Below are 20,756 nucleotides of genomic sequence, written 5' to 3' on the forward strand. Positions count from 1 at the left end.
TTCCATAAAATATTGGTTTATCATGTTTCCATTATAAAAATTTGTGCCAATACAAAGCTAAGCACTATGTAATGTACATGTGATATATTTAGTAAATTACAGTTAAGGAAACCATAAGTATAAAGCAGGCACTTTGATTAGATAATAAATGTTACCTATGAGAGTACTGTTATCATTATTCAGTGCTAATTATATCATAGCCTACAGTAAGAACAGTATCTTACATTTGAAAACTGTTTATAGTTTAAAGTGTAAACATACATGTTTTTCATTTGATCTTTACAAAGACACAGTGAAGCTGCCATTGCCATTCCTATTTTACAAAGAAAACAGAGCCTCTAAGACGTTGCGTGACCAACGTAAGGTGAACAGCTAGTATGTGGCAGACAAGACCCAGATCCATGTTTTCTTTCTCCAAGTCTCACACGCTCTTTGTATACCTTAGTCACCTCCCATATAAAGTTTGTACATGAAAACCTACTGTCAGGTCAAACGTTTGACCACTTAACCATTAGAGAGCTATTGCTGCGTACACTTGAACTAAATTACAAAAAGTAACGATGCTCTTTATCATGTAACATAGTTCCTGAATTAACTCCTACTTCCAACACTTTTGACTACACAGACTTTCACCTAAACATTTAACATTTTGTCCTATGCTTAGGCCCAGAGCAACACCCAGAAATCATGATTTTGTAGATGTACTTGTATGACCATCTATCATTTTGGTAACTAATTAGCTTATGCAAATTAATGCTAATATAATATTTATGGTTCTCTATATAATAGATCCTACATCACAAACTTTGCACACATTTTCTAGTGAATTCTCACAAAGCTGTGCTAGCTAGGGAGTAGAATTATTCCCATTTTATAGATGAAAAAACTAATTCTCAGAAAGGTTAAGTCACTTGTGCAGTGTCACAGGATGAGGTGGGATTCCAGCCCCCGTCAGCCTGATTTTAAAGCCCATCCTCTTTACCATTTTGTTGCCGTTTCAGTACAGAGACTAAAGCATACTCTCTGAAAGGAATATTAAGAGTTCCTTATTTGAGAAATACTAGTATTTAGTGCCTTTCCTTCATGCCAACTTCTGATGTGGTTGCAGACACATGCATTTGTGTCCATCCCGGGTGACTCTAACCAAATACCATGACATCATGCTAAACTGGCTCCATGCTGTCTTTCTTCTCAGTGATTTCCACAGAGCTCAGGAAGGCAGGAAAAGGTGGAAGTGCAGAGGCAGACAAGCAATTGCTCTACAGACAGACCGATTCAGACTATATGCATTAGTAGTAGGTACGGTCTACCAGAAAGATTTATCATGTCAGCACGTACTACAAACATACAGAACTCTGTAGAGTTGAAGTATTTGAAATAACGCACAAAGGACCTAAGTGAATATAGAGCTTCAGAGAGCTTCTTGATGTCTCTCCTTTGCCTTGGTTTCTATACTTTCTTTCCCTCTCCCTCCTTTTATTATTTTTGCTTTACATTTTTTTCTTCTCATGTAGTTTTCAAGAATCTGTCACATGTAGTGCAGGAGAATAAGAATGAAAAAATGAAGCGTATCTGCTTCCTTTCCTTACCCAGATTAGTAATTCTGGCATGGCCTACTTGGCATTTCTTCCTTCCTCCCCCAAACCAGCCCCACCCTACTGGGCTTTATTATGCAGATCAGAATTATAATTTTGGGGAGAGAGTAGGGATGTAAGGAATAGAAATGAACCTACTGAAAAGAGCCACAATTTCTTGATCTGAGAGAGAAGAGGAGTCAGGAGGAGAGAGGGCAGGGAGAGGAGTGGTTGACACCATGTCAGTGGAATACAGGAGGATAACGTTTGGGTTTAGGGAGTGACATGAAGATAGAGGCTTCAGAATATCTAGAGACAGACACATTGAGAAAAAAATTAAATGGGAGGATAGACGGTTTTAAAAGATAATGTTGCTTTGAGTTAAGAATTGCATCTCTTTTACTGTTGTTTGAGGACAAGTAAGTAAATTGAAATTACTTTTCTTTTAGCTTGCTGGATTTCTTTTTCTCTTAATATGACATCATCCTGAGAGTTAGCTGTGATGCACTCTGATTTATTCAGATTGCATAATGGTTTCAGTGGTAGATAAAAGTCTTCACTCACAAAAGTGACTAAAAGGAAAACTTGTTTTATGAATGTTACTGTGGAATCTGCCAAGGCATGTGAATATCAGCTAGAGTATCTAGGGTTAAGAGTCCATTTGGGTTAAGAGTCCACTACTCCCAAGGGTGGAGTGACTTTTAAGGGAGAAGGTAAGATACTAAATAGAGAAAGGAACCAAGTGGGAACAACTGTAAGAATCATCTCCCCCCAAACTTTGTTAGCTAACATTACAAATCAAAGAAATTCTTTGTTAGAAATGCCCTCATATATGATGGCCTTGTCTTTGTTTCTATCTAGTGAGTAGAAAGAAGAAATACAATTTAATTACAATTACTAAGTGAAACCCTAAGAACATATCATTTTACAAATATGACCCATATACTTTATCAACAATCCACGACTTGTTAGAGTATTGGTATAACTATCTTTGTGATATATTATTTGCATTTCTCTATGAGATGCTGCTTGATGACGCGAGAGAATTTGGGAAACCATGTATACACATTAACACCAATGTTAGAAACGTTCCAAGCTATTATAAAGATGCTGACATGTATGCAAATATAGAGATAGCCACTGTTTTGTATATGGAATAATTAAATAATAGTACATGTGATGAATCTTTTACTATTAAAAACAAATGAAATATCAATAGGGTGAATTTTGATTTCATAGTATGATTTTTGATAGGCTACATTATTGATAAATGATAGGAAGCAAAACAATGTACTGAAGCTTGAGTAAAGGTGGCATTCCTATAATGATGAAGTGGAATAAAGTATTAGAGAAGAAGAAAATTCATACATAAAACCAATGTGTTGAGGGAGGCCCTTCCTTTTTCTTCAAATATGTAAAAACCCGTACAATATTTGATTGTGGAAGCTGGTCCAACCCTGCACAAAGCCTTAAATGTGATTTTTAGTAAAATATTTTTCTCTTCGAAACCTTAGGACTTTTTATAAGATACAGTTACCTTCTACAATTCAGAATTTACTCTACTTGGAACATCTACAGGTCTAAATTGATGATGGCCAAAGGGAATTACTATTTTTTCTCTCAGTGCCTGACATATGCAGGAAGCATTCTCCTTTTTAAATGTCAGGGTCTCCATGCCCTCCCACACGGGTTTAGTAGATTAACTATCGCTTCTCTTCACCAAATACCTTTTCCTCATTAGGAGGTATTTCAGTCCTAAATAAATCCATTTGTTTTTAGTTTAGTTCTATTCTGCCATGGAGTAAAGAACTCTTTATCAGCAAGGAACAAATGAGCAAACTTTATCCACATACTTGTCAACATACTCTTCCATTACGTGTATTAATCATTTATTAATTCAAGGCTTTAAATTCAAGGCTTTAAATTAATATACACTAGCAAAATCTCAAAATCTCTTCTGTTTCAGATCATCAGAACTATTAATCAGGAATATTTACTTGTAACAGGTTTCTCTAAGCCAAGTTTCTATGAAAAATTCATGTAAAAATCTTTAAATGGATGAACAACATTATTGGAAGGGAAAATTTGTGAGAGGTAGAGGTTGAATCTAGAGGCAAGATACCGAAAATCTTAAAATACACCAAATTATAAACTTAAATTACAAGCAAGAAAAAAAAAACTGTATTAATGGGATTGGTGAAAATTAAAGCTACATTGAATAAGCAAAGGGAAGGAAAATGCTAAGCCTAACCATACACTGTCTCATGCTGGCTCAACACGACAAAGCTGATTTCTGGGCATTCTTACACCTCTTTACAGTCACACTGTGACAGACACACCATCGATGCTTTAAAACTGATGGACATAGTATTGATAATACTGCACAGTGTGGGAAAGTAGGATAAAAGAGGATTTCAAAAGAAAATATTTTTCTATGTTGAATTTTTGCTTTGTCATTAGATAACTGGGCAGCTATGTAATTAATCAATCAAGGAATCAATCTTATTTATGAGTGGATCACATAATTTTTTACAATACGCTCACTAAATAAGGAGCACCCTGTTCTGCTGTGGGTCCCTAATAGACATCTTGTAAACGAGAAACAATGCTGTCAGATGGAGAGAGGCTGCAGATAGAAAGACACACTGTGGTTTGCCAATAGGTAACTGATGACTTATGCAACAGGATTTTCTTCACAAGGTCCAGAAACAAACAAACGAAAATGTGAAAGGGGATTCAAATGAAGTCTGAAGAATGTCCTTTGGCCTCTGAAAGGAAGCAGGGAAAAGTGGCTGAAGGAAGATGCCAGAGAGAATAAAAAGACCTGGTCTTCAACATGAAATCAAAGCAAGATATCAGGTTTTGTGGGAATCTGTTTCAGCACAAGAGCAAAGCAAAATCAGGCTGCCCTCTCACACCAGCCCGAGCTAGAAGACTTCCACGTGCTGAATCAGGTACAACCACTCGGTGTCCATTCTCCACCCCAGCCACACCCCAGCCCCAACTTCCCATTTCTTCAGGATTCTTTGGTACCGGTTCCCTGCCTCCTGGTTTACAGCTCTGAATCTGATGCCTTCTCGACTTTACTCTTGGCATCTTTTATCCAGACCTGACAACACATCCTTCATTGGCCCTGCAGCTCTGCTAGTGGGTCCTGCCCAAATCTTCAGCCTGCTTCCTACAATTCCTCTGTTCTGGGTGAACTGTGTTCCCCGAAAGCAACAATATTCTGCCACATTCAAGACCTGGCTTCTGAAGACAGCCCTGACTTCCCAACTGCAAGGGCCACTCTTGCACAGTGAGTGTGGCAGTGAGCCTGAGACCTGGAATATACAGCCTGCCTGGTCCCCCAAGGCTTCCACCCTTGCTGGAGAAGTCAGTGACAAGGATGAACTAACGTGACTCTATTCCAGGTACTTGCCTGAGGCAGGGCTTGAGTTCTTCCTGGAAATATCTACAAGGAGCTCTCTCATTCCAGCCCAAAACCTGGGATAGGAGGCAGAAGGAGTTTGCATATTTTGTTCTTTTAGACATGCCCAGTTTCCCTACTTTACATTCCATCAGATCGTCTATTTCTGGTTTTCCTACCACCTCCAAGGACACTCCTGCTGAATCCTCTTTGTACCTTCTTCACCTAGCTTTGCCTAGGCCTTTTTCATTCATCCATCTCGACTCTAGAAAATCTCCTTCATTCCACAGCTTCAATATGCTGAAAGTTACAAATGTATACATGATCAAATTTATACAGTATCTCCAACCTAGATTTCCTTTTGCCCTCCAGACTCCCACATACCACTCTCCACTTGATCTCTCCTTGGATTATCTTAAAATCTCCTCAAATTCAACATATTCAAAATTGAATTCTCGATTCCCCCTCCCCCCAAAGTCTGGGTGCCCTTCAGAATCCTTTACCTCAGTAAATGACATCAACATCCGTCCAGCTCCACAGCCAGGAACCCAGGGCCCCTCTGGACACCTCTGCCTTCCTCTTCTTCCATATTTAGTGTGTTACCAAGTCCTTCAGAACCTACTGAATCTACTCTCTACCTTCACTACTACTACTAATGCCCAGAGACTTAGGTCAGGGTAAAACAATCAAAGCTAATAATTACCAAAGGCTTAATATAAACCAGGCAGGCACTCTTTCAAAACTTTATGTAAATGACTCTTCTAATTCCCTATGCATTAGTTTCCGAGGACTGATGTAATAAATTACATTCATTATTAGACTATCCTATAGCACTATCGTTATCTTGCAAAATTATAGGTCAGATACAGTGTAGGGCATGATACCTGTCATCCAGAAAATGCTCAATAAATAGCTGTGAATAAATTAATGAGATCATGTCACCAGCCTCATCAAAAGTCATCAAAATTCCACATTGCTTAAAAAATGAGTTTCACACTCCCCAACAAAGCTTCGAAGATCGTCCAACACATCATAACATTTAAAAAAAAAATCTTAGAATGAGGCAGCCTTCTAAGAATGTTTAGAAGTCATATAAGGAGAGATTGATAAATTTAGCCACATACATATTCAAAAGTTCAGTATGGAAAAATTTCCTAAACAAGGTGAAAAAAAACAATGGCCTACAAAAATACTCACAACACCTATTAAACATATGCCCAATTTCCCAAAGCTATAAATAGCTCCCGAGGAAGCAGGAAACTTCATTTATTGTGGTAGGAATGTAAACTGGTGAAGCTTCTTTGAAGGAAATTTTAGTAATAAAAATAAAAACATAAATTCATCTCCACTCTGCACTTTGACCTGTAGGAATTTATAGATCATCTCTCAGCTATTCACTGCTGCACCCTTTGCAGTGAGAATAGATTGGAAATGACCTAAATGCCCACCAACAGGAGATGGTTAAATCCATTATGGTATCACTGTATCATAGGATACCATGAGGCCCATGTTTGTATGTATTATAATATAGAAGAGGTTAAGTCATTTGTGAGCAACAAAAAGGACACATATGTATATGCATATATGTGAATATTTTTGGAAAGATAAACCAGAAAATTGTAACTATATTTGCCTTTGAGGAAACTATGACACTGAGTACAGGGGTGGACAGAAGACTTATTTTTCACTGTAAACTCTTGTGTTGTTTGTATTTATTTTGCCATGTGCTTGCATGAAGAGAGAGAGAGAGAGAGAGAGAGAGAGAGAAACTAGTTCTCACCTAATTTTCCAACTCGATCTCTTACTCTATCTTGTAATGCACCGGACAATTCATTACTTCTGAACCCAACAAGCACGTTCATGTTCTGTGTGTGTGTGTGTGTGTGTGTGTGTGTGTGTGTGTGTGTGTCTGAGTGTGTGTCTAACGTTCTATCGTCCTCGACTCTCATGCTTTCTGCCTGTAGAAATCCTGCTCCTCGAAACTCTCTGTGCAACCTCCCCGAGTTTTCAGCATTGGAACCAACCACTCATCTCTGCACTCAGAGAAGCCCAGTTCGTCCTGCTTTGAATTATACTTATGTTTCAAGTTGGTCACCCTCTTTAAATTAGCTCCTAAAGGGAACTGTGCATCTTGTTGACCTCTGTGTTTCCCAAACTTGGCTTTACTAAATGCATGTCATTAAATGGAAAACACTAAGTAGAAGAAGACTCATCTAGGAAAACCAGTGTTCTACCATGACCCAATTTTAAGGGTGATAGAGAAAAATATCTAACTTGAATACCAGAATCCTCCTTAGCATGACTATCTAAAAGAGCAAATAGGAAGTCCTCAAAGCTGAAAATAAATAGTCCATATCAAATAGGATTATTACAAGAGATATACGTGAAGTAAAATAGAAAGCTATGCTTTAAATATATGAGGTAAGAGAAGAATGAAAGAAACATAATTTCAGTTGTAAAACAGAACAGATAGCTCTTGTCCTTTATTTTTTGTTTGTGTTTTAGCCAAACACACCAAACCTGGTCATAAAACAGGCAGATAGTGATTTGTATCATGAAGCCGGCTGCTTCTCAGATGGGGACAAACAATGCCATCCCCTTAGCTGCCCTGTCCCTCACCTTCCCCACCCCCACAAACTGAAGAGCCACGCGACGCAATTCACTTTGCTGCTTGATATCCACAATCGTTTCTAAGCTGTTTCTTAAATCATACTATAAGTTTACGTTACTTTTTTTACTAGTTACTTTTTGCTGTCATTTAAGCCCATTTCCTCTTGTCCGTGGTGACATGGGAATATAGAGGGTCACATTATATATTTAGCTTTCATATATCCTAAAGCACTTTATGGTAATTGACCATATACTACTTTCTATAAACATTAAAACCAATTTTTTTATGCCTCTAGAATATTGCTATTGTGGTTTAGACTCTATAAATAGGTACACTGACGTCAGGTCCATTTCTGTTGGCTTTGTAACAACATACAATAAAATCATATAAATATAAAAACTAAAAGTGGCAACAATTAAAAGTTGACTTCAACTTACTGTTAATGCTGTTTCATACTCTCCAGCAGCCAAGTGTGCTAAACCCAAGTAATAGGAAGCTTCTCCTGCCATCTTTTTGTTGTTTCCTAAAGTAAAAATACAGAAAAATAACCATGGCTTTAAAGAAATTGATTTATTACAAGAAACAGAGTCTTTGCTTTTTAAGACAGCAGAAAATTACTATAACAAAGCATACACATTTATCAATAATCCCTGCAACCTAACTGTACTGATTAAAAAAGGCTGATGTTAATACAATTTACCTGGGTCACAGATGTTAGAGTGCATTTAGCAATGTAATTATGAGGGGTTATCCTCTTACATAGCCCAGTATTATTATCATTTTCAGATTCATATGTAGTTTCTAAACTGGTCTGCCATGACATACATCATGCCATCTACTAAGCATACAATTTATTTACATTTAATACACCAAATATAACATAAATCTGATATACTTACAAAAATCATTAAAGATTCTTATACTTAAAAGGAACACTATTCTTTTCCTACTTTTGGAAATCTTTGGCTGTCAGTGTTATCTAACTCCTGAGTAATACAAATGCTGACAGATCTGCCCTCGTCTTTTTTTTAAAACTTTTTTTATTAGTTTCAGGTGTACAAAACAATGTAATAGACATATATACCCCTCACAAAGTGATAACCCCCTCCCCCAATCTACTACCCCTCTGACATCGCACACAGCCATTACATTTCCACTGTCTCTATTCCTTATGCTGTACTCCACTTCCTGTGACCATATATATATATATATATATATATATATATATATATATATATAATTATAGTTGATATTTAAAAAGTAAGTATCCTTAGATTTCTGAACTCTGAAGTCCAACCATGATGGATTTCAGCTGGAGCTAGCAATTCTCTATGCTGTACTCTCACCACTCAGTGAATTACCACCCGTGAAGGATGGCTCAAAGAAAACAGGATGGCAAATGCCAGTGGCAGTATTTTTTTTTCTTCTCTAGCAATTTCACCAATTGCAGAGAATTATACCCCTAAGATCTCACTTCAGCAGAGTTGATGGTGCCGGTGATCCAGTCTGGGGAATTTTAACTCTTAACATTTAACTGGGCACTCACTTTTTCTCTGCTATAGGTTTATGAATGCTTGGGTAGGAATGGGACTAAGGAAGAGAAAGATGGGGTGGAGGAAAGCCTATGAAAGAAAATTGCCCCTTGAATGATCACCAGTTGATTAGATGTGATTTGTACTTGCTGTGTTCAATGCTGTAACTGTGATAAAGCTCAAACGAGAGCACATGCTGATATGTTATCATCATTTGCATCTACTCATCATTTTATGTAAAGGGCAGCCCACCAAAGAGGAGGAGAGACAGAAAAATCTACCCTTGTTGATAAAGATTTTGAAGCAGCTAATTAAACAGTTGGGTCACACCAAAGATTAGTTTTAAAATAGTACTTAGCATGAGAACTTTTCCTGATTACTAGTTGAAGACAAAGTGAAAGTTAAGATAAAATTAAAGCAATAAAATAACGGAGGAAAATGTCAGCCCTATTAAAGTTGAGTGACACATATATCAAAGGAAAATAAAAGGTAAAATACTCTTTAGATTATGTAATTTGAGTCGGTTAAATCAATATTGGCTTTGCTATCCCAATCAATGATCATTTATATTAAAGAAAACACTATGTTTTAATTTTCAAGACTCTAGGAACTCTCCTTTGTTTGTGAACTACATTACAATTTAGCCAATGTGAACCTGAAGCAAAATACCTTTTCCTAATTGATATATTACTTTACATTGAAATTCCACATAACTTTCCATGTGACTAAAATCTGCTGCTGAAATTGATCTAAGAGATAACCATTTATATCAGTGTTTACCCCTGAAGGGAAGGTACTAGGTCATTCAATGAGATGCGTCTTCAATGGAGGTGATTTCCTGTGGGTATTCTAATATCATTAAAAGACATAAAAGAGACAAAAATCTGTTTACTTTTACTCTTTAGAAGACTAAAATCACACCCAAAAAATCAGCCTTGCTTATCCCAAATAAGCCATCAGTTACTCCAATAGAGCAAATATATACTGTATACAAGCCAATAAAGTTTAGTTCAGCAGCACAACTTTGATCTTTTTACCTTCATGAAAAGGCTACTCTGTTAATAAATTACTATATGATAATAAAATATCCCTACATTTCACAGAGTAAAAGCTTATGAGCATATGCTCCAAATTTTTCTGTATATTTTATATACTGGGGGTGCCAAAAAAGTGCATAAAATGCATACACAGGACTTGCACTCATCTTCTGTTATCAGTATATATTGAGTATTACAATTTTAACACAGTTTTTTCCTTTCTTAAAATGTGTATTTTTTTTTGGCACCTCTGCATACGCAGGGATATAGAATAGTAAGGGTGTCATCAGCTCTCACAGCGTTTTTACTGCTGTGACACCTGGGCATCACATTAACCCGCAGATCCGATGCAGTAGGTCCTGGTGGGGCCTGAGAGGCTGCTCTTCTTACAGACTTCTGGGGATGCTGGTGCTGCCAGGCCAAAGGCCACACTTTCACAGGGGAGGGTCTAAAATATATCGAGTTCTATTTTCCTCTCACTCCTTGGCGTCATATCTTCCCTACTACCTGGAAGTAGGGACTTAAGAAACAACAAAAGGTCTCTCAGATTGTAAGAATAACACAACCTTACACACACACACACACACACACACACACTTTAGTTTTGCAAATGACCTTACCTCTCATTATGGGTTCATTGTTTTATAACACTACTCCCAGCGGGTTGTAATTTTGGAGATAAAGCTTTCAACAAACTAATGGATTTCTTGTTGTGAGCACTAAGGCCCCTCTGTTTTACAGTGAAATTTGAAAGTATATTGATGGCATTTGTCTTTGCATTTCATAGGAAATAATCACCCACAACACGTGCCGATTTTTATGCCACTCTTGGGAGGAGCAGTGTCTGCCCATTAAAGGAAGCAATGTGAGAGGGTTCTTTTCCACCTACCTTCTTGGGCTAGTTCAGAAGCTTTTATTAGAATTCTGATGGCCTGTTTGTAATCTTTATTTTCCAGCATTTTGTCTGCGAGTAATCTGTAAATCCTCAGGAGACTCTCGCAGGCCAACAAGTTGAGAAAGCAGCCTGTCTCATCCTTCCATATCCGCCCTTGTGTCAATTGATGGAATGCTTCATAATGCTCGGCAGCTTCCAGAAGCTGACCTGAAGAATAAAAGCCATTCATAAACATAAACCACAGGTCATAATATATTTTTTAAAATTTTGCATACATCTTATGTTTTACTATTGAGGGTTGGGGTGAGGGTGGTGGACCAGGAAATACAGTCAAGGATTTCCTAAGGCTGGAGGACTTAAACTGGAAAAAGAGCCACCTCCATTTGGACCTTAGATTGCGTATTGATTTTGGGTGAACACCTGCTAGATGGATGTATTTTGGCTAATAGAAATTGACTAGGATTACGTATGTTTAGAGACAGTGTGAAATTCCAGTAGTTAATGTTAATAACAGTCACATTAACATTACATATGCAAGTACTGTGCTGTGTGGTTTATATTCATTTCTCATTTAATCTTTAAGAGAGTCCTGTGGAATAGGGATTGTTATGATCCCATTTTACAGGAGAGAAAGTGAGGGTAAAGATTTTACCCAAGATTGCACGTCCAGTGGCTTAGGTGAGCCAGGCCGTCTGATTCCAGGGCCACTGCTCCTCACTGTCCTGCCCTGTTTTCCCCACAGACAGCATTCTCTACTGTCAGGAAGAATTCGGGTATCTTGGGAAAGAATACCTCAGTTCCAAAGTTCAGATTCAAACATTGTGGATCTTGAAACTACTCAAAGTTTGACTGACTTTTCCAAGCAGGTATTTATATACTCTGTTGAGTTTTGAGTCATTAGAAAGTATCTTAATTACCTTTCTGGATTATATTTTTATGCTATAGTCCAAAATACACCTTCTCAAAGCCAAACCCTAAGTTAGCTTTAAGTCATTTCATTCCTTGACACGTGAGCAAGCCTACTTCAGGAAGCGTCGTTTGCAGGTCCATGCTGTGCATTGCCTTGTGGACACGCTCACAGAAGCCTGTAATGTCAATACTCTTTTATGGTATTAAAGTGACCTAACTGGAACTAACTGGCAAAGCACTGACATCTAGGCATTCCGACAGAAGTGGTTAAGAGCAAGTGAAGGCTTCAAGAAGACAGCCTTTACTCTTTTTGCTGTTGAGCCTTAGGCTGATTAATTCGTTAAACTCTGTGGCTGAGTTTAATTATTCTGCAAAATAGGATTATAGTGTAACTAATCAAGGGGTTATTGTGAAAAATAAATTAACGCATGTTCAGTACCCGATGCAGAGTATGTGCTCAATAAACATAGCTACTCTCATCAGTCGGCACAGTGATAATCGTTTACAAATATCCAACAGGTCAATTGAAATACAGCCACTCACTTTTTTTTTTTTTATAAGTACAACTTACTCTTCCTGCAGAAAAAGATAACTGAGTCCTTATGATAATATTATAGTGGCTGATGAAATTAACCTCTGCAGGTCATCTCAGTCTCAGTTTGGGTTTGTTGGATATTACCTCAAATAGGGTTTGTTGGATATTACCACATAGTACAGCCACTGCCATGACTATTGCATATAATTTCCCCCTACTTTTGCACTGTAGAAAAGAATAGACACATAAAGTAGAATACTATTCATACAGAAACACAGCAGAGGTGGATACTCAGCAAATAATCTGCACAAAAATTCATTAAAGTCACACTGCACATGCAGAAGGAGGGCATATCAGCAAGGATACATACAGAAAGGAGAATGAGTACTGCAGAGAGGTTTATAAATTTGTACTATGAAATTTTCACGTGATGAAAGACTACAAGCCATAAATATGATATTACATAAGAATATTTCATTACATGGACTGGTGTTTATAATAAAGTAAAATATTGGAAAACATCAGAACACAACTACAAAACATTATCAGTGATATATTGGTGATGGATGGGTTTTTTTTCTGTTTTTCTTTCGGATTATTGGCATTTTCCAATGTTCCTATCATCAAAATATGTTCATTTGGTAATAAAAAATATACAACAGAAGCTATTTTAAAAATAATGTCCAATCCTTTTTCATTTTGATACAAATACACAAGGTTGAAATTCACTGCTCTAATCTATCTTTACGTTTAACTGACAATTTTTCTTTACCTCCCAAAAGAAGGCATAGTTTGTCATCTCTCTCTGATAGCACCTCTCACCAGAAACACCTTTCTCCAAATACCCAGGACCCTCATTTTTTAAAAAACTCGAATGGAGCATTGACATATATGTGTGTTATGTTTCCTCTATTAACTATATTTCTGCCTGTAAAGTATAGCTCTGTATCCCTGGGCAGATGTATACAAGAGTTCTTTTTTCTCCTATCCAGCATCCATCTATTCATAAAGTATAGATACATATTTCTCTTTGGCCATGTGAATAGGAAAGGGTGGCTACAGGGAGCTGCGTGTTCAAATAGTTCCAGAAAAAAATTAGGGATGTAAGGAGTCTAAGAAAGACCTAATGGCATTAGTGGTCACACACAGTAATCACAAAGAAAGAGGATCCAAAGGTGTGTTATTAGAATACCAGGTTTACTAAGACTTCCAGGAGGACAGCCAGGAGATGAAGGTCTGGATAACCCAACTAATTACAATGAGATGCAAATGAGGCATAATGAGGTAAATAAAATATAAGAACAGATAGCATGTCCAATATTTGATCTACCTGGGGGCAGAAAGGAGAGGGGGAGAAGGGAGGGAAAGGTAAATAGTGGGAAAATGACAGATGGAGGAAATGGGGCGAGCTGTGAAGTTGGGGAAGAATGAAAAAAACATGGGGACTGTGTCTTTGTGTTCAGTATAAGCCAGACTGCCCTCTGTGTTACTGATGCCATTAGGCAAACTGACAGGCTGTCTAAGCAGGAATGACGGGAAGTTGTTGGAACTTTGGTGTCAGTTGGTTACTACAGAAGGCGGCCTTGGAGTGATTGGGAAATAGTGTTTTTTTGGTTGAGTTTGATTTTTGCTAGAGCCTTTAGGCTAGTATCAATGTACACTTAGCTCATGATTATTGGCCAAGTTTCAGTTCTTAGAAGGGTATACTTGAGGTTTGCTCTGAGGAAGGATCACGGTCCAAGATGCCCAGGTTAAAAAAACACAGGGAATTATTCTTTACTTGGTGCTAGTCAAAATGGCAGGTTTTTTTCCACGTACATTATCTAATTTAACTTTCAAAAAACCGGTAGAGTGAAAGGTGTGATCTAAAAATATGGTGAATATTTAAATTTAAAAAATTATTATAGTAAAAGACACACTGCCATTGATCCCCCTGAAAACACCCCGCCCCTCACTTTGAACACATTTATCCCATCGTTCCTGCCACTTTCTGAAGCAGTTCTGGAAGTCCTCTTTTGTGAATGTCTTTAGTTGCGCTGTCATGGCTGCCTCCATGTCCTGAATCATTTTGACTTGGGGGAAGAGTAGAAGTCGCACAATATCAGATCCAGTGAATAAGGTGGAGGAGGCCACATCGTAATATTTTTATTTGACAGAAATAGCCATATACCAGTAGCGATATGTGACACGGAGCATTGTTATGATGGAGGATGATTTAGGGGACACTTTAAAATACACCTTCTCTCAACTGACTAATTGCACTGAACAAGTTGAAACTTGTCACACACTGTTACTAAGGTTCCACGTGCCACTACCCGTACTGAAGATCCCTGACGTTCTGTTGGATGGTACTTGGCAGCAGCATTCACTGTATTTATTGGCCACACCTTGTATTACTTTTACACTAAAGAGGAAGCTGAGGGTCACAAAGGTTAAATGAGTCAAAGAGCTAAACAGTGAGGTTGAGGACTTAAACCTCAGATCCCTGAAAACCCATACAGCTTTGTTCCACCGCATCAGGTACTAGCCAACAAACCAAGAGTCGGGAATTTTAGATGGAGTAAGTGACATTCTCTAGACATAAGTCTCTCAAGTTAGAGTAGTGCTTAAATTACTCAATTTCTAGTCTCTTCCAGTTCTAGAGCTCTGTGACTACTCAAGCGATCACAGGTAGCCTCTAACGTAAAACCACAGATAATAGCCCTGGTGCGCTTCTATGGGTCTCTCTGAAGGAGTCTGATATACAACTGCCTATGCAGCCCGCATCTAAATTCCCTGCTTCCCCCAAACCATGTGGCGGCATCTGTGAGGGTACCTGGAATTCCTCAGGTGCTCCACATTTAGTCACCACATCTAGCTCTTCCTGTTTTCACTTCCCCTTCCTTAACTGCTTGGCCACAGGGTGAGGCCACTGGGGATTCTGAGCAGCACTATTTTAGACCAAGGTGCCTACATAGAGTGAAGTAGAGCTTTCCAATCATTCTCAGATGGAGGGATTCATTTACAAAGTTGTTTGGAGGTAAAAAGGTTGGTAAATAAACCAGTAAGGATTTGATACAAATGACCATAAGCACAGAAACAATTTGGCTGCAATTTCTAAAGGCCGGTCAGAATGGGAAAGTACATATTATAAAATAGTAAAATATTTGTCTTAAAAATATCAAAATATATGTCTATTCTATAAAAGGAGCATAGTAATTTATAATAAGTATGTATCTCCCTTTAAGCATGATTAACAATGATATGATTTTCATCCAATTTATATTTCCAACTGTGAATAGGATTTTAAAGGTTTTATTACTTTCTGAGTAAAGACTTATATTAAGACTAGATATTTATTAAAACATAATGCATCCTGTTTTAAAATTGAATACGCCTGTGAGATATATCACAATAGGTTATCACTGCCGTCTGACAAAGCTAAATGTAAATACAAATGAATATCATGAACCAGATTTTCCAATTCGACTCATAGCATCCCTTTAGAATCTCTTCCAAGTGTTCATAAAAAGTCCACCCTTTGTAAGCAAATAAACTTTAATAGATCAGAACCAGGAAAGGTTTCCGGATTCTACCATCAATCTCATTGAAAGACAAGTAACTAGATAACTGTCTTTTTCTGGAATTATTAAGTGCAAACATTATTGCCCATTGAGGAAGAGGGCAGAGAGAAGAATGATTACATCAAGGTATCACAAACATAAAAGTGAACTGAAAACAGGACAGAAAAGAGAAGCCCTTGGGAGTATTAATAGATGCTGAAGGTCTCCTGAGGGGATATGAGCTCTATTGTGCTGCACCAGGAATTAAACCAGCAAATCTTCACCATCACTCTGAGTAACAAGGATCACAAGAGTAACCATGATAAGGAAGATGTACTATTGCTCACCTACGTGCTTGGAAGGCATGGCTCTATGCTCAGCAAAAATCCACAGTCCACTAACATTTCAAGTGACTCAGAGAAGAAGATGGAGCCAAAATGTTTTGTCGGAGGGACAGGAATTGGCCTGCCACCAATACCCTCAGTAATCAATGCACCTCAGTAATACGAGGTAGTATCAAAAATCACATCTTAGGAGACCCACCGTGAACAAATGTGTAAAACAAGATGACCCAGGTATGGATACAAGTAGCCTAAGCCTCAGGTTGTGTGTGTGTGTGTGTGTGTGTGTGTGTGTGTTTTAAACAATTATATGACATCTATAAAAACAATAAAAAGTTTGCTATGTATTTATAGTTTTTTTAAATTAAAGTTTATTGGGGTGACAATTTATAGTATTTCACAGGAAGAAAAGGACACTTTTAAAATAAGACTACTAGAAAGGAGCCTCACTTTACCTGAAGCCCACACAGACAAGAAATCCATCCATTTATTTAAAAATACAAACAAAACCCAAACAATGCTGTAAACTGCAAAATTGCTTGGTAGGACGTTAAGACAAACACTCCTCAGAGAAAATAAGATTTTATATGTTTGGGTATTATCCAAATTGTTGTTTGCCCCTCTTGCCTGCACAACGTCTCTGAAAGTTTATAGATATTTGTTGTATCACAGCAGATGTCTAGGACAAATATTAAGCAAAGGAGAATGTATATGATCTCTCCCATTTTAGTTTTTTTTTTTAAAAGGAGGAAGATTGACTAGATATTAACACAAATGGGTTTAAATGGTGAAGCTGCCATAAAAGCAGGAACATAAATGTAATTCTCCCAGCCGCTATTTTGATGCACATTTTTGATTCCATGAATATTTTATGAAATGGCCCAAACTAAAGCCATATAACATTCCTGCATTACTGATGCTTGCGCCCGTAAGCTATGAACATTAGAGGCATGATTGAGTGCATTAAAATGAACTCATTCAGCAGTGCATTGATTACTTGAAGGGGGAGGGAAAAGGAGAAGAGAAAAAAAAAAAGTTGCTCCACTTAAGAAAACAGTACGCAAATCTAAAGTTTGCAGTACAATAAGGGTGAAAGCAAGTTTGAAACAAATAACATTTTATAAATAAAGCGTGATTCTGTCTAGACCTGACATTCATTAGGCAAGGTGTTAATTATGTCCAAAGATGGCTTCTGGTATCGTTCAGGTAATTTAAAATGTCACAATCTCCAAGATGCACAGACTGGCCTGCTGTAGCTCCATGCATCAGCAGTTCTGAGAGTAGCTAATTATTTCCTTTTCTATCAACTTATACATTTGCCTGTAAAAATAATGCCACAGAAATAATTGCATGAAGATAATTTGACAGGTCCATAGGCCCTTTTCTTCAGCAGCACCGATATAAGTCTTAAGCATATTAAGTTTTAAACTGTGCATGTTTGTTGAGGAATTTAGGGAGACATTCCACTTTAGTTTAAAACAACAACCTAAAGGAACAATAAAGCTTTGTATACGGTATATTACATTTTAATCTGGAGCCACTGGACATCTTTGGCGTTAAGTTACTAGTCTGTACAATGTAGACATAAAATCTGCTAGAAGCAATATTGAACAGTAGCAAAAAGAGAAAAATGTTATCGCCCTTTGTAAAAATGAAAAACACTGCTTTCCATTTCAGTTTAACTGCGTGAACAATTTATATTATCTTTAGGTTTTTCACATTCAATTCTGATAATTATAACAGCACTAGGCATGCAGAAATAGTAAAGGGCCTGCCACACTTCCCACTGCAAACTATCACTTTCAAGGGTTTCTCTTTTGTCAGAGAAGATTTGTTCTGGACCATAACCTATTGCACACCATTGCAAAATGGAACGCTGGAAAACAAAGATTTTGTTCTATAACTCAATAGCATCCCTAGTAAACCGGGAAGGAAATGTGCCCATAACTTTTGTAGCTACTTTGGGATACTTAGAAGAAATTTAAGATGCTATTTAAAAAACAAAATCCTTTCCTTATCATTCTGAGCAAAGATTTCAGATGGACATTATAAGAATGCTACCACACCCCTGTTAAAGAGTACAGGTCACTAAACCAGACAATGAAAAGGATCCCAGGAAGACAGGTGTGGGAGAAACCTACCAAGGGCTCTATTACTGATGTTGGCAATGCCAGTAAGCCAATGTTTGAAATCCAGAAGATTTGCCTGGATCTCTAAAATGTTTTGGAGGAATTGCTATTAATTGCTATTAATTGTTGATTGTGACTTTAGCTGAATTGTGGCCAGTGATGGAAATGGTGTACAAGCTTGATTGTTCTTTCTTCCAACAAACCTCAGACAGTTGGTTTCTATCCAAGTTTTGTAACTTCTAAGAATTAAGCCTCAGGTAGCTTTGCTTTTCAATGTTTATAATTGGAAGTATTGAAATTACTCACTTTTCAAAAATGTAAGACTCTTACATAATGTATAAACAATAGGAAAATAATACCAGCCATTATAAACCTCGTAAAGCTAATAGGGTACACTATTTTCCTCATATAATAAGTTGTTTTACTTGGATGGTGTCCACCTCATTTTCAACCACTAAGTAAACAGTGTTGAAAAGTATAAAATTCTGAGGAGAAATAAAGCCAATATTAACATTAAATGAACTAACGAATGATATTGCTCTGGATTTAATTTAATTACATATTTACTTGTGATTTTAAATAAACCACATTTTGGTTATGTGTATATGTTTATGGGAGCAAAGAGAAAGGTTTGAAAGCATATCAACCAAATTGTCAGTATTGATTAACCGATAGAAGGTGGAGTAAGTGAGGTGAGTTTTAACTTTTCCCCTACACAGCGTGGTTTTGAATGACAACAAGCATGCGCTATTTTGGCTATTATAAAAAGCTCATGAACTGAAAATAACGTATTAAAGTGGGTATGGAGGAAGAAAATACTGTTAGTTGAGCACTTACCACATACCAAGCACAACAGTAGCTGATACATACAGAGGGTGCCAAAAATATGTATCTACATTTTAAGAAAGGAAAAAAAACTTTATTAAAATTGTAATACTCAATATATATAATGATAACAAAAGATGAACACAAGTCATGTCCATACATTTTTTGGCAACCCAGGTGTACTTTTTCGTATCTACCTTTTAGAGAGGAGGAAAATGAAGCTCTGGGGTTCTCTGGCCTAGATTTACACACTCAGAAAGTGGCACAGTTGATGCCCCCAAACCATGGGGATTTACGTCCTTAAGGAGATCCTCTTTTAGAAACTGTGTCCAATGTCTGACTTAAAGGCGGAGGCCAGGATTGAAACCTCAACATCATGGTATGAATGGACCATTCGCACCCTTTCTTGAAAGGCTCTAAAACAAGGATAACAATCCCAAGTTCGGGGTGTGGATGCAAGGGGTGTTAAAACAACTGCATGTCAGCACCATGCAGATTGCCTGGTGCTTTGCACCCATTCAATAACTGTTCATGTCATGCCATCTATTATTTTCCCAGGTTTGCCATTTGGAGCAAATCTGGATGGACCTGTTATATGGAATGCTTTAAAACCTAAATATTATGAAACAGTGTCACTCATTCAAATGAAGAGCCATTCGAGGCACTAGTTAGAAAGAGTACACTTCACCCAACACCCTTTACTCTTGGTCAGTGATACCACTGAACAGAAATTTCTGGGGCAGTGCCTCTTCTCAGAGAATCAGAGAAAATACTGCCTCTAGGGCAGTGTATTCAATGTGCCAAGAATCTAAGCTCAGTGCAGATATTCCAAACCTCCTTGCAAAGCTTTGAAAAAGAAAACCCTGCTGCAGAGCAGGCAGGCACCTCTGAATGAGGCTTCCTCTGGACGGCTCGTTAAGCAGTAAATAATTAAAACACCCTGAAAAAGACAGGTAAAATACAAGCAGCTATGTCGGTAACACAGACATGAAAGAGAAGGGGAAGAAAATGAATTTTAGAAAAAAGGCAATGGAATAATTCATTTGAAGCTCTAATAAAGTTTCATTTGCAGTCTTGTTTAAAGATATATCAGACTTTAGGGATGTAACCTAATTACATTTTTATTCTAAGTTCCATTCAAAGATCTTGGACTTTGATTCTTTAACACAGATCAAACATGGAATAATTTTCTTGTGGCTATCAATACTTTAAAAAGATCTCTTGATTAAATACTATAAGGTCTTATGAACATGTACACATAGTAGACAGAGAATAAACTGACATGCCCCGAAAAGTGACAAATCATACAGAAGAAGCAATGCTAATTTGCTTAACTTATGAAAAAAACTTTCTAATATTAAATTCACTTTTATTCAAATGTAAAGTGATCAGTTTCTAATACTGATCTAGTCAGATG

The 20,756-nt window shown here is 37.4% G+C and overlaps 1 protein-coding gene across 2 annotated transcripts in view; it reads right to left on the minus strand.

Moving 5' to 3' along the window:
* TTC29 (tetratricopeptide repeat domain 29) overlaps positions 1-20,756 on the minus strand; it is a 538,084-nt gene that overhangs the window by 105,379 nt on the left and 411,949 nt on the right. For both annotated transcript variants that reach the window (XM_081077081.1, XM_081077080.1), the window contains 2 exons: positions 11,053-11,265; positions 8,032-8,117 (listed from right to left, as the gene is read on the minus strand). In XM_081077081.1, the coding sequence (XP_080933207.1) occupies positions 8,032-8,117; positions 11,053-11,265 (299 nt within the window). The remainder of the gene's footprint in view (positions 1-8,031; positions 8,118-11,052; positions 11,266-20,756) is intronic.

The sequence above is a fragment of the Rhinolophus hipposideros genome (genome assembly GCF_964194185.1).
Source record: "Rhinolophus hipposideros genome assembly, chromosome: 16".
Taxonomy (NCBI): Eukaryota; Metazoa; Chordata; class Mammalia; order Chiroptera; family Rhinolophidae; genus Rhinolophus; species Rhinolophus hipposideros.